The 27,890-nt window shown below is 46.0% G+C and overlaps 1 protein-coding gene across 5 annotated transcripts in view; it reads left to right on the top strand.

Moving 5' to 3' along the window:
- The window catches only part of PITPNM2 (phosphatidylinositol transfer protein membrane associated 2), a 123,959-nt gene that overhangs the window by 71,489 nt on the left and 24,580 nt on the right, over window positions 1-27,890 (top strand). For all 5 annotated transcript variants that reach the window (XM_054289085.1, XM_054289084.1, XM_054289082.1 and 2 more), the window contains exons 4-14: window positions 3,744-3,958; window positions 5,179-5,300; window positions 6,625-6,858; window positions 13,361-13,684; window positions 16,494-16,589; window positions 19,684-19,788; window positions 20,646-20,716; window positions 23,318-23,562; window positions 24,020-24,209; window positions 25,211-25,330; window positions 25,646-25,857. In XM_054289085.1, coding sequence (XP_054145060.1) covers window positions 3,744-3,958; window positions 5,179-5,300; window positions 6,625-6,858; window positions 13,361-13,684; window positions 16,494-16,589; window positions 19,684-19,788; window positions 20,646-20,716; window positions 23,318-23,562; window positions 24,020-24,209; window positions 25,211-25,330; window positions 25,646-25,857 — 1,934 coding nt within the window. The remainder of the gene's footprint in view (window positions 1-3,743; window positions 3,959-5,178; window positions 5,301-6,624; window positions 6,859-13,360; window positions 13,685-16,493; window positions 16,590-19,683; window positions 19,789-20,645; window positions 20,717-23,317; window positions 23,563-24,019; window positions 24,210-25,210; window positions 25,331-25,645; window positions 25,858-27,890) is intronic.

Genomic DNA, 27,890 nt, shown 5'->3' with positions numbered 1-27,890 from the left:
ATCAACCATCTTTCCTTTATGGAGCTGTGTCCCACTAGAAAAACAAACAAATTGAATTGAGTCACCTGGTTCTGTTCACCTGGGCCAGGTCATTTGTTGGATTAAGACTTTGCAAGGTTTGCTCTGGTTGGAAGACACATTTCTGACTGGGAAAGGAGATGGAAGATTTGAGAACTGATGAACCTGCCTGTGGAAGGCTCTGTTTACAGCTGTTTGTCTGCTGCTGAGAGCAGATGATAAATGGGGTTAGGCTGGCCCAGTGGTTAAGTGATATTCATGGGAATTATTCATCTGTGATTGTTGTGCTGAGGTCATGTGCTGTGTCCCATGCTATGCTGCTGTGCCAAGAGATTTATTTTAATAGAAGCCTTTAAGTAACTGGCATTCTTGCTAATCATGGTGCATCTGCTTCTCTGGGTTCCCTGTTATGAGTAATTTAATGCTATTACTTTAGCTAGAAGGGATCTGTGTCACCATCTGTCCTGAAAAGCTATTGATGGGGCTGTGGGGAACATGGAGTGTCATCAGCAGGAGAGAGGGACTTGGAAAGGGATGCCTGGATTTCCTCTTGTAATACAATATAAGATGGTTTACTGTGCTTGTGGGTTAGATAACTTGCACAGAGAGGCTGTCAGCTACTCTTTGATTTTGTTGGGACCATTCCTGTGGCAGTAGCGAGTAGCAATGACCCAGGCAATCTCCTAATAAAGTCTCTACTTCTCTCTGAGGCTGAAACCTCTGAGACTGACCCTCAAGTGCCTGCACATCAGCACCTCCAGCAGATATTCCTTGGAGAGGTCCTGCCACACACTTCTCAAGCCAAATGTTTTCTTAATTGAGGGTTATTTTTAATTGTTGTTTACAGACCACTTCCTTGTGAGAAGCCCTCTCCAGGCTGTGGCTCAGGCACAGGGGGCATGAAGAGGCTGCAGGGCTGCAGAGCAAATTGCTCTTCACTCCCACAAGTGCTTCACTTTCACAGCACCACTTGTGCCCAGAGTACCATCCTGGTCTCTCAAGTGCATATGGCTAAATCTTTATTTTTATTATATGAGAAACATAATTTCTCTTTGTCTTTCTGACTGGTCAGTAACTGTTCACCATCTCTCTGACTCTTGGCCCTTCCTTCTTTCACTGCAGCTCGTTGTCTTCTCAACAAGACAGCTGCTAAGTGTGAGAGCCTGGAGGGCTGGGAAGCAGCTTTGTGTGGGTTTATCCTGGGGAGTTTCTCTTTGATCATACTATCCTTCCCAGCAGTGTGGTGTGTTATGAGTATAAATTTGGCCTGACTCAAAAGTCCTGGCTCTAAAGATAGTTTGGGATATAATCTTGGGATTTTTTTTTTCCCTGTCAGCAGAGCTACAGCTCTTATTTCACATTCATCTGAGGAAATGGTCTCGCTGTCCTCGTCATATCTTACGTAGATAAGTGACAAGTAGGAGGGATGTGAAGGGCCAGAATTTGCTGAGGGTTTGTGACTGGGTGACAAAGGCTGTGGGCTGGAGTTGGTCCTCTGGAAAGGCTGGAGGAGGAAGCACACCCTGCTCCCAGAATAGGGTTTGCAGTCTGCTGCAGCTGCACAGAAGTGAATAAAATAACCACAATTCAGAAGTGGGATGTGAACTGACTTTGACAGAGAGTCTCAGTGAACTTGGTTTTTCCTTCCTTCCTTCTCTCCCAGTGAGTTGGGACAATGACACTGTGGCACCCTTGCCTCTCCCACCATCAGGTTCCAGGTTGTGTGGAGAAGCTGCTGGTGGAATTATTCATGTACAGCAAAAATTGATCATTGCTGTGGGTTCTTCAGGGTTCCAGCTGTAGGGAGAGAATCAGGCAGCTCATCTCCATGCAGAGAAGTTTTTGTTAAAACCAGCTGAGCAGGGAAAAGTGAAATGGGAAATTAGTGAGTAAAACCCCACCGTGGATTTTGGTCCTAAATGAGGGCTTGCAGAATTTCCTGGAATTGCTCTAACTGTGCAGTTTAGAATGGAGTTTTGAATAACCTGGCATGAAGAAAACTCATCTTCCCTCTGCTTATGATTTCCATGTGCTTCTGCCATATAATAAAACTCTAAATCTCTATAATTTCTATCAACTGTTCAGAGCAGATGCTGTGCAGTTATTGTCTGACACTTCCACTGTGCTGGCTGGGTTACTGCATTTTCTGAGACCTTTGAATTAACCAGATTTTGGGGTCATCAAAATTATTTAATGTTATTGTCATAAATATTTGTACAGGACTTGGTCAGTGCTTATATAAGAACTGAAAGACAGTAGTTTGTTAGAAGAGGATGTGTGCTTTAATGAACTGCCAGCTGAGTGTTGGAAATAAACTGTAAAAAATACTTTTCTGCTTTTCTATTTTTTTTTCTATTGCAGTTTGTGGGGCAGGAAAAAAGTGATTATTTAGATTGTCAGTTATTTAGGTTTGTCAGTTACGGCTGTTTAAAATCACTTGAGAGGTCTTTATAAACAGGGCTATTTACTTCTAAGCAGCTCTGTTGGCTTAACATCCTGTCCTCAAAAGATAAAAAGTTGATCTCTTGCATCTTATTAATAATTTTCTGTTAAACCATGTTATCCTTTGAATTGTTTGTATGCCAAAAATGAGGAGTTGTTATTGTGTTGCATTTCACAGTTGATTCTTGGTATAAAATTCCTTTTTCGCCCCCTTATCTTCCAAAGTACTGTGCTCTCAAAATGCTCTCAAATACAAACAATAATCTCAAAATGCTAACAGAATGAATCTCTTGTTTGGAAATGATGAAGGTTATACATCATCCAATCTGCTGCAATGTATGAGAAATTAATAAATATTTGGTTTGTCTCTAGCTCATCTTAGAAGCACTGGAATTAGTATTTTTTATTGAGGGAGTTTTTGCCAGGTTTTCTCTGAAGGACAGCCCTACAAATAAGCCAAAAGGCGGAAGCTGCCAGGGGGTGCAGTGATCGTTCTGGCAAACTTGGGTTGTTTCTTCCAAATATCTTAATTAGCAGAGCAAAGTCTCCAAGCTGTTCTTGGAGAGCTTCTGCTGGGCCAGATCACACGCAGCAAACCCCCAAACCCTGTGGGTGTAGGTCACAGAATGGTCTTTATCACCGTGATCACGGAATCACTGAGGTTGGAAAGGACCTCTGGGATCACCAGGTCCAGCCTGTGACCAATTCCCAGCTTCTCAACTCAACCAGAGCACTGAGAGCCACGTGCAGCCATTTCTTGAGCACCTCCAGGGGTGGTGGCTCCAGTGCCTGACCACTCTTCCAGTGAGGAAACCCTTCCTGGTGCCCAGCCTGAGGTTCTGCTGTGTCAGGAGCGTGTGTGACATCACCACGGGGCTGTGCAGGATGGACAGAGTCCCCTTGGCTGCTGATGGAAAGGGGTTTGTGCTGTTGGGTGCTTCAGAGCTGGAGCCAGGGGTTGGGGTGTGCTGTGTTACCTGTTCCAGGAGCAGGAGTTGAGGTGTCATTACAGCTCCATTCAAACTGAGCATCCAAATGGAAATTGGCATGGGGTCCTGCGTAAATCAAATCTCTATGTTGGCCTGATGAGTCTGTAAATTTTGCCTTTTTAATCTTTAGGTTTGGTAATCTTAGTGCTGGGGTGCTGCTACAGCTCTGCTGTGCTCAAAAGGAGTCCTAGACACCACCCCCAGTGTCCAGGTGCTTTGAGAGCCAGGTCCTTGCACGATGCCGTGGAAAATGAACATTTTTGTCATGTCTTTGTGATCTGTTTTCCCTTCCAGAAAAAGAGCAGAGAGGAGACATGTGGGGAAGGCAGTGGAGTGGAGATCCTGGAGAACAGGCCCTACGTGGATGGCCCTGGGGGCAGTGGGCAGTACACTCACAAGGTTTACCACATTGGCATGCACATCCCCAGCTGGTTCCGCTCCATCCTGCCCAAGGCGGCTCTGCGCGTCGAGGAGGAGTCCTGGAACGCCTATCCTTACACAAGGACAAGGTAAACTGGGCACAGTGCCCACAGCTGTGTCCCTGTGCTAAAGACAGGGCTGGGTGTCACCCTCTGGCAGGGCATTTCCATCTCCAGTGATATCCTTCAGAGCAGCTGGGGTCAGCTCCTGAAATTCCTGTGCAGTGCTTGGTGTCAGGAGTTTCCTTGGCTGACTGCACACCTGCCTGAGAATCTGGGGCTCCTTAATGTAAAATGTGGAGCTGTTTTGTCTGTCAAAGCTTGGGCAATCATGAATGGTTTTTATTTAGCTTTGTATCTGCTTAACATTGCAGATCTCTGCAAGCTCAGGAAAGTTATAAATGCACGATGCTGGGACAGATGTCATGCTGAATCCTGTCAGGGAAGGCAGGATGCATTTGTACAGGGGATTTTTCTTGCCTTTTCTTAATAAATAAATAAATAATCACAGCACTTCTTTTCTGAGAGCTGTCTGTCATTTAACTAGAAAATAACAAACCTACATCCTATGGTTTTCACCCTGAGGAGGGAAGAGAGCCAGAGGCTCTGTGGAGCCCTCTGGGACCTCCTTGTTTCATCTGATTTTGTCAGGGAGGGCTTCACATACCCTGGAAAAATATAACCTTTGTGCCAGTTACTCCATTTTAGAGCATTTGCTCTTTTTCAGATTTACAAATCTGATTTTCCTGACATCTTGCACAATAAAAAGGCTTTAATGGGTATTTTGATTCTTATGAAAAATCTGGAAAATTTTTCTGGTTCTGTTTTAGTTGGTCTCTGCATGTAACATCAATCCTGGGAAGGTGGGGAGTCTGTGTGTGCATATGGGCTGTTGCCAGTGACTGAGTATAATGGAGCTGCCTGACTTTTAAGTGATTAAAGTTCATTTCCAGTCATTTTTTATCTCTTCTCTTGAAATGCCTATGAGTCAATCAGTTGGCCAGGAAACCTGTGCTGCACAGAACTAGTTTGTATTTTATTTTGCCATAGGTTCCAGGCAGGAGCTTTGCTTTTCTCCTTGCACAGGTGCATTTCCTGAGTGTCCTTGTATCAGGATCCATGTCACAAATTTTTAATACAGTGGGCCCAAAATTTATCTCCTTGCTGAAAACTGCTGAGCTCCTGTCTTAAGGAGTTATTCAAGAACAATCTCTAGTTGGTATTTTAAGCATATCTGAAGGAAAACATGAGTTAAGGCTGGCTGGGATTTGAGACTGATTTACTCTAAGCTGTGTTGTTCTGGCTCCCAGGTACACGTGTCCTTTTGTGGAGAAATTCTCTATTGATATTGAGACCTACTACAAAACTGACCCAGGAGACCATAACAACGTGTTCAACCTTTCTGCTGCAGAAAAAAGACAAACCATTTTAGGTAAATAGCCTTTTTCCACTGCTTTTCCCTGGTTTTGTCTTTTTTTTTTCCTTGGTGTGTCCATCTGTCTGTCCATCTTCCCTAAACACTAACCTGCACCCCTGTCACTGCAGTTAGGGTTACATCAAGTAGGGTGAGGATACCAGAATTCTCTTCTAGTCTTGATGTAAATTCCATGGAAATAATTTGAATCCCCCATCTGTAAATTTAAGCTGATGCTTTTCCATCTTATTTGTGCAGCTCCCAAGAGGAGTCAGACATCTAATGAATTTGGGGGTAATAAGTAGAAATAACCACAGAAGAGGAAAAAATAGCTGTATAATTGTGAAAATATTCTTGTTTATTTGTGTGGCTCCTTCATGTATATGAAAATTATTCCTGTCTGCACTTTTGAAGCATGAAGTTGCATTTAATTTTTGTTCTCTCTCCTTTTAGTCCTGCCCTCATGTAGGTTAGCACTCACTTCTCAGCTGTCTTTAGAAGACTGAGTTAACGTAAGGAATTAATGAGAAAAGGCAAAAGGATTTTTAAAAGCGCTTTTGTACTTCACTTCATCTGCCCTCATTGCTGGGCCTGGCTGACCAGGCTTCACTGCTGAGCAGACTTGAGTCCCACAGCTGCACTGAGAGGTGTCACAGAGCTGTCACTGCTGGGGAAGTGAGATCCTGCCCTTCAATCCAAACTTCAGATGCTTCTGCTGAGCTCTGGGGGTTGCAGGTCTTTAGGATATGTTAATTCACTGCACTCCTGCTGCAGCTTCCACGTCTCCATTGTTGGATTGTTAATTAGGACTTGAGTTAAACTTTCTGCTTCCCACAGTACATCTGGTCTAACAATAGCAGCTGAGGAGTTCCCAGTGCCCTCCTCTGATGGAGCCAGAGATGAGATGTTCATGGGCAGTGTCTGTTCCATGGCAGGGCAGGTGTGTTTAACTGTCTGGGCTGAGACAGCTGCAGCACTGAGTGCCATTAGAAAAGCTGGAAGGTGGAATGTGCAACAGATCTGTGTGGAGCTGGAAAGACAGAGTGTGCAGAGCTGCCAGAGTGCTGTGGATGTGCAGTTACTGTGGGCAAAAACATCTCTTTGGAGCAAAGCCTCTGTTTGCTGGAACTGTGTGTGCTCGTTCCTCTGGCACAGCTGATCTCTGCCCAGCAGCACTGTATAAACAATTTAAATATCAGTTGTTTAAGTGTAAGTAAAAAGAAACTAAATTGCTGTAATGCTTCTGGTACGTACTAAAACAGAAATAACTCATGAAAAATGATATTTTTGTGTTTTGCTCAGGAAAAGGAAATGTCTAACAGTTTCTGTTCTCTTTCTGTAGATCCTATTGATATTGTTAAAGATCCTATCCCTCCCCATGAATACAAAGTTGAGGAGGATCCAAAGCTGTATAAATCAGTGAAGACTAAAAGAGGACCCCTCTCAGAAGATTGGATTCAAGAGTACAAGAACAACCCTGGGAAATACCCCATCATGTGTGCATACAAACTGTGTAAAGTGGAGTTCAGATACTGGGGGATGCAGTCGAAAATCGAGCGCTTTATCCACGATGTTGGTGAGCATTTCTGCCCTTGCACAGTTCACTCCTTAATGCTGGCACTGAATTGAAACATGAAGGTGAGGTCTGTGCAATGCATCACATTCCAAGGCATGTCTGTGAAGGGATTCTCAGGTCTGATGACTCTGTGGGGCAGCTCAGAAAAAATCCTGTTATTCTGTCACTTATAATCGTGGTATATACAAACCCAAACTATGTGAACCCGCTGAAAAGGTTTCAAGTCCTGTATAGGCAACATCTTGCATTCTCCTTTTTTTAAATTTTTTTTCAAGATAAACTTGCCAGATCATTTTTAAACTCTGCCAGTCTTCTTTATCGTGACCAAAATCCATCCTGAAGGGCTGCCTAAAGAAATAAGCTTCACTTCATCATCCTGAGTGGTTCCAGAAAACCACTCCCTGGAGCAGCCCTAGTTCCTACCTGCCTTGTGACAGGGCTGGTGGGTCTCTGTGTGGCTCTGAGTTGTGAGTAAGTGTCCTTCTTTGATGGATGCATCATTGTTAGGTCAGGGCTTTTAAGGAGGAATTGGATGTGTCTGGGAGTAACTAAGTGGAGACAGTACAGGTGCTGGCAGTGCTGGCAGTAATTTATTTTTTGCAGAAAATCTATAAAACACCTGATACAGTTTCTGAGCCTTGCCACAAATGACTGGTTCTATGGCCAAGTGGAAAACCTAAATAGTGTTTTAAAGGAGCATTCCCATCTGAAAAGGCAGAGCTCTGACTGTCCTCTGGCAAAGAAAATGCAAAAAAAATGGATGTGTAGAGGATGCTACCACCTTCCAGTGCACTGTAAATCCTCCTGCATGACCTCTGTGACTCTGCTTTTGATGTGCAAGTCTTCATGAACTGCCTGATTCTAGCATAAGTAATTTTCAAGCTCTTTGTAGTCACATTGCTCCTGAGAGCTAATGTGAAAAACACTGATAGAGCAGTGGAGAATAGCGTGCCCCTCTCTCTGAATGCTCACAGGTTGTTTTCTTACAGCTCCTTTGCTTTTCTTTAGGCAGGGATGGAGGCTTTTCCTGCTGTAGGCTGTGTTACAAGTGCCTCTCTGCACTGAACTCCCTTGGTGTTTCGGTGACATGGGTTAATTTAGTGTATGCTGGAAAACACAGAGGCAGAATAACAACTCCATTGTATCTGTTAAATGAAAAAGGAGCACATGACTCTTCCAGTTCAGAGGTGTTTGGCATAGATTAACTGTGGTCCCTTAGAAATATTGCTTTTGTATTCTATGAAAGATTGCCTGCCATTTCCCTCTTGATTGAGGCTTTGCACAGAGCAGAGCCAGCTCATTGTCTGCCTTTCAAAAGCTTTTCCAGCCTGTTATAAAGATGGCAAATAGTGTTTTTCAAAGTGGTTAAGATGCATAAAATCAGGGAAGTCTTTTAGGCAAGATGAAGTAGAGTGAGTGAAAAGCGAAAGTAAAGCTTGGGGTATCTGCAGGAGCTGTGTGGCCTCCCCCTGCCCTGGGACAGCTGTGGGGAAGCCATGAGTGGGCAAAGTGCCACAGCATTTGTACCAAAGCCACCAATGCATGAGGGTGTTTGAGTTGGAGAGATGAGGGTACAACAGGACTGACCAGGCTGAGGTGCAGATCCTGTGTGGGGCTTTCAGCTGGTGGCCAGAAGCAGATGGAGAACTTTGTGCACCTGATGGTGAGCCAGGTTCCCAGGAGCCAGAGTTGTTGTGGTGGGTCAGCCCCTTCTCCCTTGGCATTTTCCTCCTGGTTCCTCTGTTCCCAACTGGAGCAACTTTATTTCTTGGGGAATTAGCCCATCCTGTGCAGGATCACCAAGGCAGCAAGGATACAAACAGCAAGATCCAAACTCTGCCCAATGGGGAGCAGCGCTTAGTGGAGCAAACTAAAATTAGAGAATGGGTTGGAAAAGAGCAGGTGTGAGGTGAGTGATGGATGGCTTGTGCAGTGGGGAAGGGCTGCTGAGCACAGAGGGAGGAACTCTGGGGGCCGGTGTTGAAACGTTCTCACTCTCACTGAGTGCAGCAGCCATTCTTTCCCATGACTAATTGGACAGTTACTCAGTGCTTTGACAGCCTGAGACACAGACTAAAATTGTGATTGTGGGCTATTAGTCTGCTTGGCTGTAATATTTGCATGCTTTTTTACTCCTTTCCCATAGATTTTAAGTTTAATTGGACTGGCACTGCATAATGTTCTGCTCCCACTTGCTTCCTAATGGTGCATGTGGGCTCTGAGTCTTTTGTTGTTAAACAAGTGTGTTGACTGTGTATGGGTTATTAATTATATGCTGTGGCAAAGTGTGTTCCATCCCAGTAACTGGAGCTTTGTCTAAGCCACTGTGTCCTAGGCTAAATATGCCCAAATTGCTGCACTGTGGTGAAGTGGTTTTTGAAAGCTCTTTTGCAGAACTTTGGCTTCACTAAAGCACTCAGATGAGTCAGTTCGTGCACTGCCCACTGCATCCCAATGGTGGAGTTTTGTCTTTGCAAGGGGAGGCAGGTTGCTGTTGGCATGATGGGGATGTGACCACGGCCTTTTCTTGGTGAGGGTTCTGAGCAAGGGAGGGCAGGGAAGCAAACAGGTGTGGCTGCAGGTGGCCTTGGGTTGGATTGCACTGGCCAGGTTAAGGGATCTTTTGGGACTGTCAGGGAAATGGACAATCAGGCATCCTGTATTTGCTGTCAGGAAATTGTGAATTATAAAATTATTTGGAGGTTGCTTCTGGGTACAGAGGCAATGGGAATCTGAACAGTTGCTTTGTTTGGATATTGAGGGCATTAGGGGCAGAATTTGTTGCTGGGTTTTGTGACTTATTTCTGTTGAGTTGTTATTACATTTACTACTTTAATTTCACCTTGGAAAACAAGTCCAGAACTACAGACCAAAGGTTTTTAAATTTCACATGCAAGCACCTTTCTGCCCTGGCTTGTCTAATGGTCATTTACACTTCCTTTTGGATGATGGAGTCCAGCACCACAAATCATGTACAGCAGTCAGCACCTCAAGGATTCAACCAGCCTCTGAGTTGTTGAGGTGGTGAGCTGGAAATCAAATTATTTAAATGTTTGCACCCTGCTCAGCTCTTCACAGATGATCTTTCTACACAGCACAGTGGGAAATGTTACAATAATTAAATCAACACATGATGACGGGCGCTCTGAACTCAGCCTGCACATTTGTGCATGTGTGGTGTTATTGTTTGTTTGTTTTTTTAACAAAGCATTGCACTCTGGAGAAATGATAGTCTTAATGACTGATAACCAGCTGGTAGCTGCATCCTTGTCAAAAAACCTCTTCCCATTTTTTCTGGGTGACTTCAGTGAGGTGCCTGATGAGGCTGTGGGGTTTTCCTCTGATTCTGGGGAAGGAGGCTCAGATAAGCTTGGGGCATGTTGGTGGAGGGGGAAAACCTGCTGGCAGGGCAAACTTCCAACTGTGCTGCAGCTGGGGCAGTGTGTGACAGGGACTTCTGTGGTTGAGTAGGACACATTTACACCTTCTCTCCTTCCAGGGAGAAAAAGGAAAGCCAGCTGGGCCACAGATTCCCTCAGCACTCTTCTGATGGGCATCTGCTCCAGAGAGAGTTTTTCCCAATTACTCTCTTTCCTGGGTCTGGTGTCTCCCCTCCTTTTCACTTTCCAATAAAAAACTTGTTTTTCTCTAGGATTTTGATACAAAAATGCTTTGAGATTTATTTTTTTTCCATTGCACAGGGAGAGCAGCAGTGTTTGGACAGGTGAGGTCAGTCATTTATAGCTGGATCCTGGCTCCCTGTAGCTGGGTGGGACTCCTGTTGTGTTCCCTGGGTCTCTGCTGAGAGGCTGCAGGCTGGGCAGGAGTTCAGTGCCCATTGCTGTGCACAGAGGAGCCCCTCAGGTTCTCTTCCCTGCACTGAAGCCTTTTCTGCAAGCCATGACTTTTACTTTTCCATTTCTTTTGTACCAGCACAGCCTCATTCTCCCCCAGGTTTTCTCCTTGTGTTTAACAAAGAGAAATGCAGCTGGCACATCCCAGGTGAAGGCCAAATGCTGGGAAAGTAATCTCTTTTTTGGACTTCTTAACTAACCTGGAGGAGGAGAGGCACAGCAGCTCTGAAGCCCTGTGGTGCCATCCCATTTTCAAAGGAGCAGAGCTTTAAGGGAGGGTGGTTTGGGATGTCTAATCAAAGGGATGTGAGCAGGGCACATGGGGAGGTCTGTGGGTTGGCAGGAAGCAGTGCAGGTGATGTTTGAGATCTAAGAAGGCAGAGAGGAACTTCAAGAGACTTTTTTTTACCCCCAGGTGGTTTTCACGTTCCCTGTGATGTTAGTCCATTAAAACACAGATACGTGGTTGGTGGCATCTGTGCCTCTACAGAGAGAATTTCTGAGGAGTTGGGGCACTGATACATCAAGGCTGGATTCAGGAGCAGGAGTGGAGCCTGCTGAGCCCTTGAACAGGGGAAGCTGTGGGATAAGAGCAGCATTCACTTGTGTGTCCGATCACAGTCTGTCTTCAAGGTGTTCCAAGCAAGGTGGAATTGGACACTGTGGGTGTGGAAGTCCAAAGGGTGGTGGGGACAGCAAGAGAAATGTTTTCTTGGCTTTCAGTGTGGGTGTGATGTAAATTTAATCTTGGTTTTTAAGCTCTGCTGGTTGTCAATCATAACAGGAGGTGAAGAGGCTAAAACATTCTCCTGTAGTTCTGCAAAAAGTAATCTGGCAGGGGAAATAACTCTGAGTCTCAGCTCAGGTCGAACAGAATTAAGGTGCTGAAGGCTGACACTCTGCCCCAGAAGGTCACACTCTGCTGGCTCAAACTTGCCTCTCCCTTCTGAAAGTCAGTCAGCAAAATACATCAAATATTGATAGATTTAATCTTACTGTGTAAATGAAGTTCAGGTTGAGCTGGTCCGTGGCATTAGCTGCTGATCTCAGTGGCCATTTCCTCCTGGCAGCCTGGCTTGGCAGGACTGGTGGCATTGACCAAAGAGCAGAACACACAATAAAATGCTCAGATCTGGAAGGAGATGAAGATATAAAAACATTCTTTTTATGTGTTTAAGAAAACAAACAAACAAAAATGATTGCTGGAAACAAACTGGATCTTTAGGCAGAACATCACAGAAGCTGTGGCAGTGGTGGGATCCAAGGCTTTCTGTACAGCAGGGAAGCTCCTGATGCTGGCAGCACCTCAGAAACCCTGCTCATGATGGGACCATCCCCCTTGGCCACGCTCCTGGAGATGAGAGTGGCTTGTGAGGGATGGCTTTCCTCATGGTGGTGCTTAGAGAGCTCAATCTGCAGCTCCCAAAACCTAAATGATTCTAATGTAGCCTGTTGATTGCTCTCATAATTCCACTGACAGCAAATCCCACTGGGGCTTTTGGCTTGTCCTTCAACCCATCTCTGCCTCAGTTTCCCAGTAATTAAAGAGGGGGCAATATTAATTGATTGTTTATTATCAGAAAAAAAAAACTCCTGAGGATTAGTTGGTCAGTATTAAGAGAAGCTTTGAAAGCATCATTACTGCTGTGTGATCCCATCAAGAATAAATAGCAGTTTGGAGTTTTGACCTGTTGTGAGCTTTTAAGGAATAATATTGGTGAAAATCCTGAGTGACTCTTATATTTTAACAGTCTTGGGGTTGTGATGATGTTAGTGAGTGAGTCCAAGTCTTAGGGAGAGTATCTGTTGCCTGTTCAGGTGCATCGTGTGTTGATACTGAGGCTGCTCTTCCTTTCAGATATGTGATACATTGAAATATTTTAAATTGGCTTTACCCACTCCATTTTTCTCTTGCAGCAGAAGACAGATGGTATCTGCAAAATAAAGCATCTTTATTCCCTCCCTTACTTTGCTGTTTATCCCATTATCTCAGAAGCTCCAATTTGTGATGCTGTTTTACTGATACATAGAAACCAGGTGCAGAAAACAGGTTTCCAAGGACAGGAATGTGGGATGTGCTTCTGTAATGTAACAACTGGGGAGGGCTGTGGAGCATCCATCAAGGAATGATTTGAAACTCTCCAGGATTAAAAAAAAAAAAAAAAAAGGTAGCTTTTTTCAGTTTTTCTATTTTTTTTTAACTTAGTAATATATTTTACTTTGAAGTCAGGATGCAAATGTTGCAACTTCTAGAACTTCAGGGAGTTGAAACTGTGGTCTGTGTGTGGCTCCTCCTTAGTGGAGCAGGCAGGCAAATTCTTCCATCCAAAATTAGGAAATCTCTTTCCAAGTTAAAGGTTAAAATCCCTTTCCAAGTTAAAATCCCTTTCCAAGGTAAATCCCTTTCCCCTTCCAGTGACAGAAGACTGGCTGATTTCAGTGATTTCAGATTGATTAGGAAGAACTGAGGAGATGAAGTAGATGAAGTGACCAGGTTGCCACCCTGACTGTGTGAAGGTCCTGCGCTGTGGCACTGCAGGCTGATGTCTCTGTAATGTCCCTGCCGTGGTGTTGAGAGGCTTTGGGAAGGGAGCACGTTGGTTGCTGCAGTTTGTGGCTCTGGTGACAGGGACATTTTGGCTTTGTAGGCCTGAGGAAGGTGATGGTCCGGGCCCACCGGCAGGCCTGGTGCTGGCAGGACGAGTGGTACGGGCTCACCATCGAGGACATCCGGCAGCTGGAGAAGGAGGCCCAGCTGATGCTAGCCCAGAAGATGGCCCAGTTCTGCGGTGAGAATGACCCAGAGCAGCACGGTGTCAAGGACACTGCTGGGGAGAAGGACGTGGAGCCCAGCACGGGGTCACCTGCAGATGCCGAGGATGCCTCTGCCAACAGCGACGCGGCCTCGGGCAGGTCCCTCACCAAGCAATGGTCCACCTCCTCCAAGTCCTCACGCTCTTCAAAGAGGGGAGGTAAGATGCTGCCAGTGACTTGCTCTTCTGAACTCATGGAGGTTGGGCTTTTGAGGGATTGGGCCATGTCTCCTTATGGCAGGTGCCTTTGGGATAATGTGTAGTAGCATTTTGAGTCCTGTTAACTTCTTTGCTGGTGCTGCAGGCTCAGTCTTCTCAGGTGACCTGGTTTGGGTTTGGGAAGGTTTCTACTCATCCCATAACTGTGACTCAGTGTCACATGGCAGAGTTGCCAATGTCAAAAGCACAGAATCTGTAAAAACACCACAGAGAAGCAGGCAGGAGCTGGCTGGCAGCACTGGGGCTCAAAAGATAGCCAGCAGCACAGAGTTAGTCCTTGTTACTCAGGAGCCACTGATGGCTTTCTCAGGCCCTTCCATGGTCTACCCTTCTGGGTATCTGCTTATCATTGATACCTGTGTCACAGAGGTGCCTTCTGTGCCACAAGAACCCTCTCATTTCAGGAGGCATGTTTGACTCCATGGGGCTGCACACAGTGAAACATCTCATCAGCTACTGGGGAGATTAAGGCAGGAACCCCCAAAGGTGCATGGAGGCTGCTGCCTTCCCCTGGTGATGATGTGCAGCAGCTGCTTGGAGACAAAACCTCACTGTGGGATTTGGTGGGACTGTACATTGCCTTTGAAACACCATTCAGGAAGCTTTCAGGATTTTTATGTTAAAGCTCTGCTGTGGATACCCTGTAAGGACTCAGCTTTGAACTTGGATTTCGTTACTCACCTCTCCCTTGGGACTCACCTCGTTTGCTGTACTTCCCTTCTTTGGACTGTTCTGTACAGAGAGGTGACTCCCTGGTGAGTTACAGCCTCAAGGTTCAAACCCTCAGCAGTTCCCTCTCTGGTTAGCCAAGTGCTGCAGGGAGCAGGGAAATTGCAGCTCTCACTGCAAGAGGGAGAAAAACCTCATGAAAACCCCAAGGGGCAGCATTTCTTCCAGTGATGGTGGAAGGAACATCTGGGTGAGTGAAGCTTCTCCATCTGTCATATGCTCTAAATATTGGGAGCTGAGTCTCCATTTTTATTTCCCACTCCATCACTGATTTCATCGTGGGGTGAATGAGAGAGGAGCAGTAGTTTTACCTTGCGATGACTCATTCGAGTGAGCCCCAGGGAAGAACCTACCAGATGCTTCATAAATCACTGCATAAAGATAAAAATACTGGCTACTTTGCCTGCACCAGGAATTTATATTGATGCACCCATCTCCCATTATGCTCTTTGCACAAACCCCCTCTTCCACTGCTGACATGTTCACTGGGAGCTGGAGTTTTCAGACCTCTCAGAATTTCACTTGAAGGTTTTCACTGGGGGCAGAGCATGAATTTCTTTTCAATTGCAGAATGTCTCAGCTTTTACAAGCAAAAGTAATGAAAGAAATTAATTGTGATGTGCTGGGAAGTACGTCACACAGATATTTTAATCCTCCTTCATGCTGGCAGCACATTACCATATGGAAGCAAGGAGGGCTGTCGCGACGCACCGCCACCTCCAGCTGAAAAAACGCCTTTTCTCCAAAGCTCTTCCTTCTCTGCACCACCCGAGCGAGACCTCTGGTGATGGCAGGACCCTTGCTGCCCTCCCATGTGTTATTAGGTGCTCTATTTTTAGCAACTATTATGCGAGTGCCTTGACGTCACTGGGGCGTGAATGAGCTCTGCTCCGCCACCTCCTCGCTGGCTGCTCGCAGGGTGGATGCTGGGGGCTGCTGGGCTGTAATTACCTGACTCTGCACAGGGTCTCCATCCTTGCTCCATGTGACAGCCGGCTGGGAGATTAAGAGAATTTTACTTCTATATTCGACTCTGTTGGAACAATAGCCCGAAACGGCTTGTGCGGCTGTCACAGTAACCGGAGCCTTTCAGGCTCTTGTACATGCTAAATGAGAACTTGTCAGTCTCCTCAGGTTTTTGCTGGGTGAGGTGGTTGCTGTGAGTGCTTTGTGTGCTCTGTGTCACAGGCACGAGGGGACAAACCCTCTCTCCCATCGCTCTCTGGACAGCGCTCCCCTCAGCAGGCGGCTGTTCTGAGACAACTTCAGCCGAGAAGTGCTCGGGCTGGATGGTTGCTAAATTATATCTGAAAAAAAGAAAAGAAGAAGCCATAATGTCTTTATATTTAGCTCAGAGAGCTCTGGAGGCGAAAGTGAAAGGGAGTAGGTAGGTGTGGGAACAGGAGGGCAAACAGCACTAAAAGGACTTTGGGGTTTCTCCTTGCTCTGTCAGGACCACTGCTCCGACAGCTTCCTTTGAAGTAGTCAGATAGCATGTTGTTTAAATCATTCAAGTTTAAAGTTTAAACAGATCTCTAATCCAATTTGTGTGGAAGCAATTTCCTTCCAGAAAACAGATTATTCCTCTCCAGGCTGCTCTGCTGAGCTACCCACCCGAAAGTCAGCGAAGCAGAGGCATGGCTTGTGTGCTGATGAGAGTCACAGAGAGAGCTTCCAATCAGCCTGCTTCCTTCCTAATTGCAAACTTTAAAACCCAGCTGATTTTGCACGTCCTACTAACAATTATAAATAGCTGCCATTCAAAATAGCAGAAGAGTGATCCAAGCAGCTTTGCTTTAATGTAGCATCTTGCTGGCAGGTTCTACCAACAGTAAACAAACAGGATCTGTAAAGCAGTACACTGACATCACACCAGCATCATCGGGGTTTTGTGTTTTTTAATATTGCAGCAGTGAATTTTTTTGGAGAACACATGATTCTTCCTCCAGCAAAGATCATGTTGGGAACTCTCTGTCTTGTGGATGTAGCGTTTCGCATAAAGCTTTTTTGTTTTTTCCAGCAAGTCCCTCGCGCCATAGTATCTCCGAGTGGAGGATGCAGAGCATTGCCAGGGATTCAGATGACAGCTCAGATGATGAATTCTTTGATGCACATGGTATGTGGAGCCTAAATCACCATCGTTTCTTCCCTGAAATGGTGGGGTAAGAGAATGGAAGGCATGAAGGGCGGGGGGTGAGCAGGAAAAAGGCTTAGACTTCTTTGCATTGAAGTCTTTTTCCTTTCTAACCCTGACGTGCAGCTTCTTCCAGCATCACCCAGCAGACTCTTACATTAATGCAGCACCATTTCAGGTGCAGTCTGAGCTGTTTGTGAACAGGGGATCTTGAACAGTCTTAGCTGTAGGGGCTGTATTTTATTTGGTGCAAATGAGTGTGCGTGAAATCCAGCAGTACTAACTGGACTGTGCGTGTGTCCTAATGATTCACTGTGACTGATTATTTTTCTAATTTGTTTTTTAATCAGTAAGAGGTATGATTAATTGCCCTGTCTGGGCCTGAAGAGACCCAAATTTGCTTTTATTAACTCCTCATTCTCCCATTCCAAGAAATACTAACAGTGAATGCAGCAAGGTACTTCAGGTGCCAAAATTAATCAGTGTAGATTCCAGAATTCTCAAAGTAATTTTGATTATCTGTATTAAGAGAACACTGCTATATTTTTTTCCTCTGTGCATGTGTGTGTGAAGAAGCTTTGTTCCACTGTACTCATTTTATATATTCTACTTTATGCAAATTTAAGCCTGAAGGGCTCCATCTCTATTGACAACAGATGGACTCTCCTCCTTGCTTGTCTGATGGAAGTGAGAGGTGCAATATTTGCTGATGAAGTTGGGAAATGCAGTTGTTAAAAGATGACACCCCAGTTTTGCAAAGCTGATGCTCAGCTGAAATTCAACCTCCCAAAATGGATAGTATCATGTTCCAGAAGAGTTCTCCCATGAGTGTTTAGGCATGGATCTCAAACTGTGGGATAGAGAGGGGTGTGTTAGTGTGCTGAGCTGCACAGCAGCAGCTGAAATGGCTGGGACATGTGTGAGTTGGGATAAATGTGTATCTCCTGCTGGGAAAGGGAAGGGCCAACTTAGTTTAAGTGTCACTATTTATTAACTTACGTAGCATTTACAACAAGTGAGGGATTTATTGGAGCAATATAAGGGAAGAGGAGTGAGTCATCCAAACGGCACCGGCGCTATCCACACGCTTTTTGCCTTTTTAATTACTCAGTAATAAAACTGAGATGGAGACAGCTCTGCCTGGGATCCAGGGCCCAGGGAATCCCTGGCATGCTCCTAACAGGCCTGGGAAGGGGAAGTAACAAAAATGAGCCTTGAGCACCTCTGTTGCAATACTTGCAGGAGGTTGCTAAGAGTAAAAGCAGCTGCTCTCCTGCGAGCCTGTGTACGCACAGTTTGTCCTCTGCAGTCAGCACGGTTGGGTTGAAAAGTCTGTCCCTAAATCTGGTGGGGTTTTGGCTCATGAGTCAAAGCCTTGGCATGTGTGTGTGCAGCTGACAGAGCCCCATCCCCAGGAGGGAGCTCTGGGTGCCCCTTGGCCCGCAGAGCCTGCGGGGCTGTGGGCAGGGCTGCGGCTCCGCTCAGCTCATCCTGCCGGGGTCGGTGCCATGGGAACTGGCAGGGCTCAGGATGTGAGTCAACAGCCAGCAGAGTTCCTCAGAAGTGCTTCCCATCCACACACACACACATTTCCTCACAGTGCAGTGGGCGTAACCTGAGCCCCAGAAGATTCCTTGTCTCCAGCTTCCCACTCAGCCTCATTCCCTGGTAAAGGTAGTGACAAATACAGTAATATCGAATATCTATCCTGTAATAAATGCTAATAATGGGAGTAATATCCCATTCAGGGATCACTTGAGCAGCAGTAAGGGCTGTAATTAGACCTCTCAAGGAATTAAGTTTAATATTTAGATTAAATTGCTGGAGGAGCTTAGAGTGCAGTCGTCCTCTTAATTCTCTGCCAGCACGTGTGTTACAGGCCTGTGCTTTCCACTTGCTCTGGACAGGCAGCTCCACACCCCTGTGAGCAGAGAAATTGGGATTTACTCAAATTCTTTCCATGGCTGAAAAAGGAAATGGCATGCTGGTACAAAATTTCCAGGTTGCTCTCTTTTTATGGTCAAAGTTGAAATAGAAATTCCTAAAAATAATCAGGCTTTGCTTGGATCTTCACCTAGTGCCCTTCACACAAATTTTTTTAAGCTATTGCTCAGATTTTCTGAAAAGATTAATATATTTGATAACCTTTCTTTGTTCCCCATTGTGGGATTCTTCCAGCTAATTATTTTCTTAGTAACTGTACAGCAATAAGAAAGGGGAAATCCTAGTCTGGGACTCTGAAGATTACAGCTTTTAGATCTTGAAGACATCTGTAATTACTGCTGTTATTATGTTTATAACTCTTTATTAAATTTACAAGGCCAAAATTTTCAGGAAAGACATACTAAGCACAGAGGTATAAATAAATTAGAAAGCACTTAGCCATCGTAGCAGCAAAAGATGCATCCTCAATGGAAAAAAAAAAGAGAGAGAATGGAGAGCTCCCCTTTGTATGTCTCTTCCTTTTAATTACACTTCTAAGAACATAATATTTTTGGGACCCTTATTCTTTATTGACTGTGATTGAACTGAGCCACGAGGAAGGAAAAAGTAGATCCATGTGTGTCTCATCTCCTGAGGAAATCAGCCTGGGGGGTTCACATCCCCTTTATTGCTCCTGCCTTTTTAGGTGTTTGGTCCTTTGAGCAGCAGTGATCCTTGTCCCTTCTTCCCCCAGAGAAATCCCACAGCCCTCAGACAGGGCTGGGATGGTCCCAGTGGGAATCCTTCCTTGTCCTCTCCTGTGCTGGAGCATTCTGGCTGCTTTGGCACCATCAGAGAGAATGGCAAGGCAAAGGCCAAACATGGTACCATTAAATATCCAGATGGCTTCTTTCCATGTTTTAGGAGTTTGTTTGTTTAAATCATGCAACTAAAACCCTTTGTTTACTTTTCAAAAGGTGCTTTGGTTTCTATATAACAAAAACTTGTAAAGTATGTGGCTTATTTTGACTTAAGCTACTCAAATGTGTATAGATTGCACAGAGTTGTGGGTTTTATGTAAAATTCTGGGGTTTGCTTTTTTCTATATACATATTTTTGTGTTTGTGACTCTCAAAAAATCTGTTTTTTAAAGAGGACTTGTCTGACAATGAGGAAATGTTCCCGAAAGAAATAACCAAATGGAGTTCCAACGATCTGATGGATAAGATTGAAACCCCCGAATGCGATGATGTCCAGGGTAATTCTTTTCCAAGTACAAACTGCATGTGCTATTTTACAGTATTTCCAGGCAATTGTCACAGCCTGATTGTGAACAAGGTAAAACTTGTTATCCTCATCTCACAAAGGGAGAAGCTGAGACAGAGCATAAAAATGACTGTCCAGTGCTGCTGGAAAAGATTTGCTCAGTGGGAGCTGGGAAAGCTTTTGATTCTCTTTTATTTTCCACATTGGTTTGGCTCCTTTGTGTGACAGCCAGGATTCTCTCACATAATGATGAAATATCCCAGCTCTGTCTCAAATGACTTGAATTTCTCCTGGCTCTTCTTTCCTTTTACTCCATCCTTTGTCCCTGGCTGTACCTGCCTCAGTTTTATTTTCTGCTCATCATTATGAAATGGTGAAAGGAAGCTGTAGCTCCTCAGCCAGAGCGGTGCATGGTGGAAGGTGACACTCAGGTTTATTCTACAAAGTCAGTCTGTGTAGGCACAGATGTAGGAATACATCAGATCTCTACTCCCCAGCGTAGTTCAAGCAATTCCTTTTATTTTCCCACAAACCAATCATTTCTGACAGTCGTGCAGGGATTTCCCATTGTTGCCATCCTTAATAAAGCAGCAGTACCAGATCTCTGTAATGAGAGAAGAGCTCACTGATGTCCTCAGCTCTTAGCCAGGTTAGGAGAAATTGCTGGAAAATAAATGACCCAGCATTGCCCAGGCTTCTCAGGTGGAAGGAGGCAGGAAGGAGGGAGAGGATGATTTGATGAAATAATGAAGGAGATGTGAGGCATTGGAACAAGCAGTGTCTTTATGGAAGGATGTCTTTGCCAAAGAGCATCTGGAGTGCTGACATTTTCCACCTCTGTGCTTCCAGGTGACTTGTACCAGGAGACATCAGCAGAGTACCACGTTGGCTCCAGCGTGGAGAGGCTCAGCATCATCGAGGTGAGTGCTTGTGCTTCTTGTGAAGAGATCTGTGCTGCTGGAATGGCTCTGTGTGGGGTAAATGGGTCCCTTTGCTGTGAGCAGTATCTTGTCTCCATGTGCTGCTGAGCCCCAGGAACACCTGTGTGTGTCCTTCTGTAATTCTGATTTAAGGGGTTTTTCACCCATCTTTGGAACATCACATAGAAAATGCTGTGTAGTTTGCAGGCAGCATCAGGTATCCAGCTGGAAAAAACCATGGGGAGCAGAGCAGCTCAAGGGTAGAGCTGTCCTACAATGCCAGATGAGCAAGTGTGGATGTGGGAGTGGGAGAACACGTTCCTGCAGCACCAAGGTGCAAAGGACAGCACTCAGCTGTAGCCCGCAGCATGGAGCTGCTCAGAGTCGTGTTTGGAATCCAGTTATAGCACAGCCCGGGGCAGTACTCTGGGCAAAATAATAAATAAATAACAGCACACTGAGCCAGCCCAGCTCTCTGCAGTTCAGAGTGCTGCTCAGACACCCCAGGCTGGCTGTTCTTGTCCTGCCCTGTCTGTGCTGCAGGGGTGGTGCAGCTGCTTTGCAGGGTGCCTGCATTGGGTCTGAGTGGTCCATCAGAGATCATGAGTTCTGGAATTACTGTCTGTGCCAGGCTCTAAGTTCATGTTGGTTTGGCTTTTCCATAACAGACTGAGAGCTCAAGGGCTGTGAGGACAGTGGGTGGCTGGGAGGGGAGCAGCTCTGGCCACCTCAAAATAAGCAAGTCACAGCCCTAATATTTCTCTTGGAGCTCAAGATGGTGTGGGGAATTTGTCTTCCTCAGAGGGCTGTGCAAATTCAACCCCCTCCTGTTTCTGCCTTCATTTTAGAAAAAGAACAGACTTCAAAGCAAGATGAAAAAGACAGTTATTTGTAGTTGTTCACAAGCTGTCTGCTAAAATAGTATGAAATTCCTGTGCCACCAATTGCAATGATTTTCAGGTTAAAAGCTCCCCTCGCTTGAAGGTGATTCAGGATTTAGGTGTTTTAAGAGGCTCCAGATCTTGCAAGGAAGTTCTGAATAGTTACCTCCACCCTTAAACTGATCAGCAGTTCCCCACTTCCTTCAGAGCAGAGGGTAATCAACTGAAAGGTGCCTCCAAAGCACTGCTGATAAACTTCTGCATGACCTGGGCTTGGTGACTCATGTTGTTCTCCAAATGAACACTTAAAACACTTGTCTGGAAGCAGAAGAGGTGCTGAGACGCTTTGAGGGCTCCTCCTGTGCCTCCAGCCAGGGAAGGGTTCACTGTGCAGGTGCTAAAACTGGAGTCAGAGGAGGTTTGAAGAGCAGCATGGATACAGTGCAATGGTGCTAAATAATTCAAGGCCATTCTTATGCAGGAGGTCTGGAAAAAATCGTTATTACAGACTTGGATGAGAATTTTAATACTTCTGGTGGGCTGTGTAGTAAGACAAGCTTTAACATTATCTGGCAAAAATGTGATGTGGTTGTTAGGCTGCTAATGTGTGCCTGGGCATGCTTTCCTCCCACCAGCAGGTCTGTCAGGGACTCAGTCACTGCTCAGAGGACAACAGGTGACTGAAGATGCTCGAATTAGAACAATTTGCCAAATGGAAAACACTGCTGCCCTCCATCCTTTCCTCACCCCTCTCAATGGCAGCAGGGAGTTGCTCAGGGTGTTCTCAGATGTCTCTGCTGGCACAGGGGGCAGGTACAGAGGGTTTGCACAGATCTCACAGATGTAGGATGGAGGATTTGAGTCCGTGTGGGAGCTGTAAACACTGAAAGCCCTGATAGTAAATAGATATTAAAATAGTTGCTGCTCTGCTGTGTTACAGGATGTGCACATAGATGCTCTTGTACCTGCCTGGGGCGTCAGGACAGGGCTTACAGCTCTTCTGGCAGGGCATTAATGATAAGGATACAATTCCCTCCTTCCCCCAAATTACAGCCTGTCTCTTTAGGCAAGGAATTGCTCCAACACAATAAGCAAATCACCTGGGCAGCCAAATTAAAGTCCCTCACTGTGTTCATGCAGCAGTCTCCCAGCCACATGCTGGCCATTCTGTGGGTTATGGTGTCATGAACTTTTTTCAGTTCCTCTCTTGCAACAGTTTAAGCAAATCTGAAATCTTATTTATAACTTCTGTGTTAGGCAAACACGCAATGACTGATCTTCCCACAACTTCTCAGTAACTTGCCACTTGTTGACCTGTTTGATCTCATTTCTTAATTTTGCTGAATGTATTTCACTGCCAACTGCTTCAGCTGAGCTCAGCACCCCACAAAAAACAACTTATTTCTGTATTTTTCCACCCTGATATACACAAGGATGTCTTCACTGCTGCCATGTTTTACCTGGATACAATTTTATGCAGGTTTTTGTTTTTTGCTTTCAGCATTCCTTCTGCTTCTAACAAGTCAGACTAAAGCTGTGTGTGCATTTGTGCATGCACAAGTGTTGGATAAGAGACTTGGAAGGAGTACTCAGGTTCTCAACATTGTATTGTGGTGTATCTAGTGGCCTTTGCCATAAATTAATTTGCCATAAATTAGGCACAAGTCAGGCCCCTTTGAAAAATGAGCATTTCTGTGTGCTCTCTTCCATCCCTACCTAGGATGAAGCAGTGCAGCCATTAATGCAGCCAAGTAAAATCCACGTCCTCCTCTTGGTTCTCCATGGAGGGAACATCCTGGACTCAGGAACTGGTGACCAGAGCTCCAAGCAAGGGGATGTCAACACCATCACAACCGTGTTTGACACGGTGATGAGGGTGCATTACCCAGCTGCTCTGGGACACATTGCCATCAAACTTGTCCCTTGCCCAGCCATCTGCTCTGAAGCATTTTCCCTGGTGTCCAGGTAAGTTGATGCTGTTTTATCATGGAGTGGGGGTTTTTTGGAGTTACTTTTGTTTTGTTTGTTTCCTTGAGGTGTTTTGCATGTAGCACTGGGAGCTCTGACCATGCTTTGGGAATGCATTTATTAATGTACCAGCCAGGCATTCAATCTCGATTTCATACTTAGCTGCAGTGAATGCAGTAATCATGCAGCACAAGTTCTGAGATTGATTTATTCTAATTAATCCAATAAATACTAAGGATTTAATTCCTTGTCTGGAGGTTGTTCTGTCAGTGTAAGTATGTTGTCCTTGAAGATTTATGTTTGATGGGAGGGAAAGATTTATTAAGCTCTCACCCATTCACAGAGGAATAAATGGCCTTTCTGTCTTGAGGCTTTTTTTTATGAACCACAACACTTGACTGTAGTGCCTGCAAGTTGTTTTCCCCATGTTCCCACTGTCTGTTGCCTTCTGCAGCCTCAGCCCATACAGCTATGACGAGGGCTGCCTGTCCAACAGCCAGGATCACATTCCCCTCGCCGCGCTGCCCCTGCTCGCCACGTCCTCCCCACAGTACCAGGAAGCCGTGGCCACTGTCATTGTCAGAGCCAACCAGGCCTACAGTGAGTTCATCAAATCCCAGGAGGGCACCTCCTTCAATGGCCAGGTGAGCCAGGGGCTGCTCAGGCACAGCCAGAGCAAGAACAAGGGAAGCAATTTCCTTCTGAAATTCTCTTTGCCATAAATCTCTCAGGAGGGATGGGAATATGACAGTGCTGGGCTGCAATAAGGAAGTGCTGTGCTTTCCATTCCTTCCTTTCTGAGAGGGAGAGATTATTGCTTGTGTGCTGTCCTGAACCTTTGGGACTTGAAGCGAAGCCTGAGTTTGTGTTCAGAAATGAAGCTCCAAAGCTGTGAAGTTAATCAGGTTTCAGTGTGACACACCGTGCCCGAGCAGGAATGTTGCCTTTGTTACTGAACATGGTCTCATCCCCATTGCAAACCAAGGCTGTTTAAGCATTCCTGGCTTTAAAGGACCTTCAGCAGCTCGTGCTGGAGCTGTACACCCATGGGTTTATTTTGTGAGGCTGTGCAGCTGCTGCACCTCATAAAGAGCACAACTGAGCCTCACACCTTTGAGCAAAGTGACTCCCCAGCCCCACAAGGACAGACATTAGAGGAGCTCTCACTTGTGGTTTATTCACTCTGAGCTTCTTCCCAGCCCTCTCCTGCCCAGGGATCTTGGTACTTTACTGTGCCTGTCTGCTCATACCCTTGCAGGCAGACCACTGTTACCTCTCAGGATACAAATGGGCAGAATCTTCCCTGAGGGAGCACAGGAGCTGGCAAGGGGGATCCAGCTTGGTTTCTGCAGTCAGCACCAGGATCAGGGCTCTGTGTTGCTGTCCTGTTGCTCCAGTTGGCTGGTGGGGACAGCCAGGACAGCTGAGCTGTGTGAGAGAATGGGAGTGTGCAGGCAGTGATGGATTTCACTGCCTGAGCAGTTTTACTGATGGAGGCACTGAGCATCCTGTCACTCCAGCCTGCCCAGCTGTAATCCAGCTCCCTGTCCAACTGTTAGTTCTGAACTGAAGTCAAGCGGCTTCTTCTCTTAATTTCCTTTTTATTCCTCTCCCTGTCCTCCCCTGCTCCTATTTCCTGTCTCAGGTCTGCTTGGTAGGGGACTGTGTTGGGGGGATCCTGGGATTTGATGCCTTGTGCTACAGCAACCAGACCGTGTCCGAGAGCCAGAACAGCAGCCGGCGAGGGAGCGTGGTGAGTGTCCAGGTGAGGCTGGCCCCAGCTCCTCCACAGGGCCTGCTCTGGGTGAGGATCTCTGAAACAGCAAACACTCTGCTCCTTATCAGTGGCAGACATGTCCTAAGGTGCATATGGGTGTCAGTTTGGGTGTGTTTGCTCTAAACAGGGATGTTTCACCCTCTGGTGTGAAGCATCACCCACACTTCAGGGAGTGATTGGGCCTGAGATTCTGTACTGGCCTCAACTGGATATTGGGGTAAATGGGGAAAGGAAGAGAGGAGGGAGGTGTTACCATGTGGGTGTATTCTTAATTCAGCTAAATCCATCCATTTCAAATCCCAGGATACCGACCTGCTGTCTCCTGGGATCACGGTGAACAACAGCCACTGCTCCAGTGGCTCTAATCTGGAAGCCAGCAGACACCTCAGCAGGAGCAACATTGATATTCCTCGTAGCAATGGAGAAGATCCAAAGAAGCAGCTGCCACGAAAAAGGAGTGATTCATCCACCTATGAGCTGGACACGATAAAGCAGCACCAAGCCTTTCTTTCAAGGTAAGATTTAAGATTTGGAAGGAGCAGATCCAGGAGCAGTGTCCTGGAGCTGGGGGTGGTGTGTCTGTGGAACCTGAGTGTTGCTTTGTCATCCTGTGATAAGCAAGGTGTAGGAAAACAATTTAGATTAGAGAGTTATTGATTTCAGTGTGTTGTATATGCAGAAAAAAAAGAATTAACAGCTTTCTTGCTGAGTGGCACTGAGAGAATCCAGCTTCTCTACTGCATCAGTGGTGCAATGGCAAGGAGCCCTTTGAGCTGTTGTGTGTGTGACAGCCAAGGCAGTCAGGGAGCTGCTGCTCTGCTGTGCTCCAAGTGTGGGATGGAGGTCAGAAAGCAAATGGAGAAATCGTGTAAGGGAACTCAGTGAAGCAGAACTGGGAGCCCAGTGTTGTATTCATTTTAAAGCATCTCTGAAACCTGATTTTGAGTTATTCTGTCCCCTGCCACAGCTGCTTCATTGCACCAAGGACATGTTTCAGATTTGTTACTCACTGTTGAAGCCCCCAATATCACATTTTTAACCTTTTTCAAATGGACATTCAGAAATGTGTCTGTTAACATAACCCATGGAATTTTCACAGCAGTCTGCCTATGGCCTCTGGTCATTCAGGGATTATTTCTGTAAATCCAGAGGAATTTTTGACTGAATCTTCTTCAGTCTCTGAAACTGGACAGCCCAGAGCTTTTTCTCCTGCAGGCCTGGAGGAACTGCAGTAAAAATGCTCTTAATCCCTCTTCTCTCTTGTCCAGGAACTGGGGAGCAGTGTCCCCCACAGCAAACCCCATTATCTACATTGCAGCTGCATCCAAGGCTGTTCCTTTGTGCTGAAGGCTTCCCCTGCATTTCTCCCCCTCCATCACTGCTTGGAGTCATTGTTTCAGCACAGGGATTTGTGTTGTCCTGCCATGTCAGGGCCCTTTGGTAAATGATTTATGGGAGGGAGAAGGAATTGAGTGAATGTTGTTGGTGCACAGAGATAGGATATTCAGAAAGACAGCTGCATTTACAAATCCCTAGTGAGGTTCTTGGCTATTTCCAGCAGGTTAATAAAAGGCAATCAGGCTCTTGTTCTTGCCTTCTCAAAACAGTCTCCTGTATTACAGGGAAAATATGAGTTGTGCAAAAATGTGCTGATTTTCCTCCTTGTTATTGACCTCAGGGGCACAGACTCAGTTAAGGAAATCAGGCAGGCATCTTGATGCATTTTTGCACCTATTTTAGAATAAGTGCTGGGCCTGGTGTGGATAATGGATTGCTCATTTTGTTGTTCCAAATAGCTTTGTGCTGGTCCTTCCTGTTCCATCTCTGAAGGGCTCTGCCTGCACCCAGCACGCAGCACTCGTGACTCCCTGGCATGCAGGGGGGTGACAGATTGGTGCATCTTCACTTCTTAAGAGTTTTATGTGGTTTTAAACCTCCCTTTAGACCTTGGGCTAAAAACTAGTCTCTTCCCAGAGCTCAAAACCAGGATTCCCTCAGGGAAAGGGGCAGGTTGGAGCTGTGGTGAGAGCTCTCTCTGCATGTCCCTCGCTCAGCTCTGTGGTGCAGGGGAAGCTGGGGAGCAGGGATTCACCTCATCCCTGGGGCAGGAGAGGCTGGGAAGCAGGAGTTCAGCTCATCCATAGTGCAGAAGAGGCTGGGGAGCAGGAATTCACCTGGTCCCTGGGGCAGAGGAGGCTGAGGATCAGGGATCCACTCGTCCCTCCCTGCATGTCAGCAGGACGTCTCTCTCACTCCCATGCCTGGACCTTGTTCTCCCAGCCAGCACCAACAGAATGCCCACTGGCCTCTGCCATCAAGGAATAATTTTTCCAATGATTTTTCTTCAAACCAAGCCCTGGTGTGATGTGGCTTTGAGCAGGAGGCTGGCAGAACAGAGCCAGGTTTTCCTGCAGGGCTCGGCAGACTGGCAGCCTGGCACACAGGGACCTTTCTGTCCGTGCCCACTGCAGATTTCTGCCTGTGCCAAAGACTCTCATTTTTATTCATGTATCAGACCTACCCACTTCTCTGGGATAATGCCCAGCAA

The sequence above is a fragment of the Melozone crissalis genome, unplaced genomic scaffold, assembly GCF_028551555.1.
Source record: "Melozone crissalis strain CALT ecotype California unplaced genomic scaffold, PUWL_Pcris_2 ptg000063l_1, whole genome shotgun sequence".
Lineage (NCBI taxonomy): Eukaryota > Metazoa > Chordata > Aves > Passeriformes > Passerellidae > Melozone > Melozone crissalis.
Note: the sequence above shows the minus strand (reverse complement) of the source record. Positions and strands in the feature narration are given on the sequence as shown.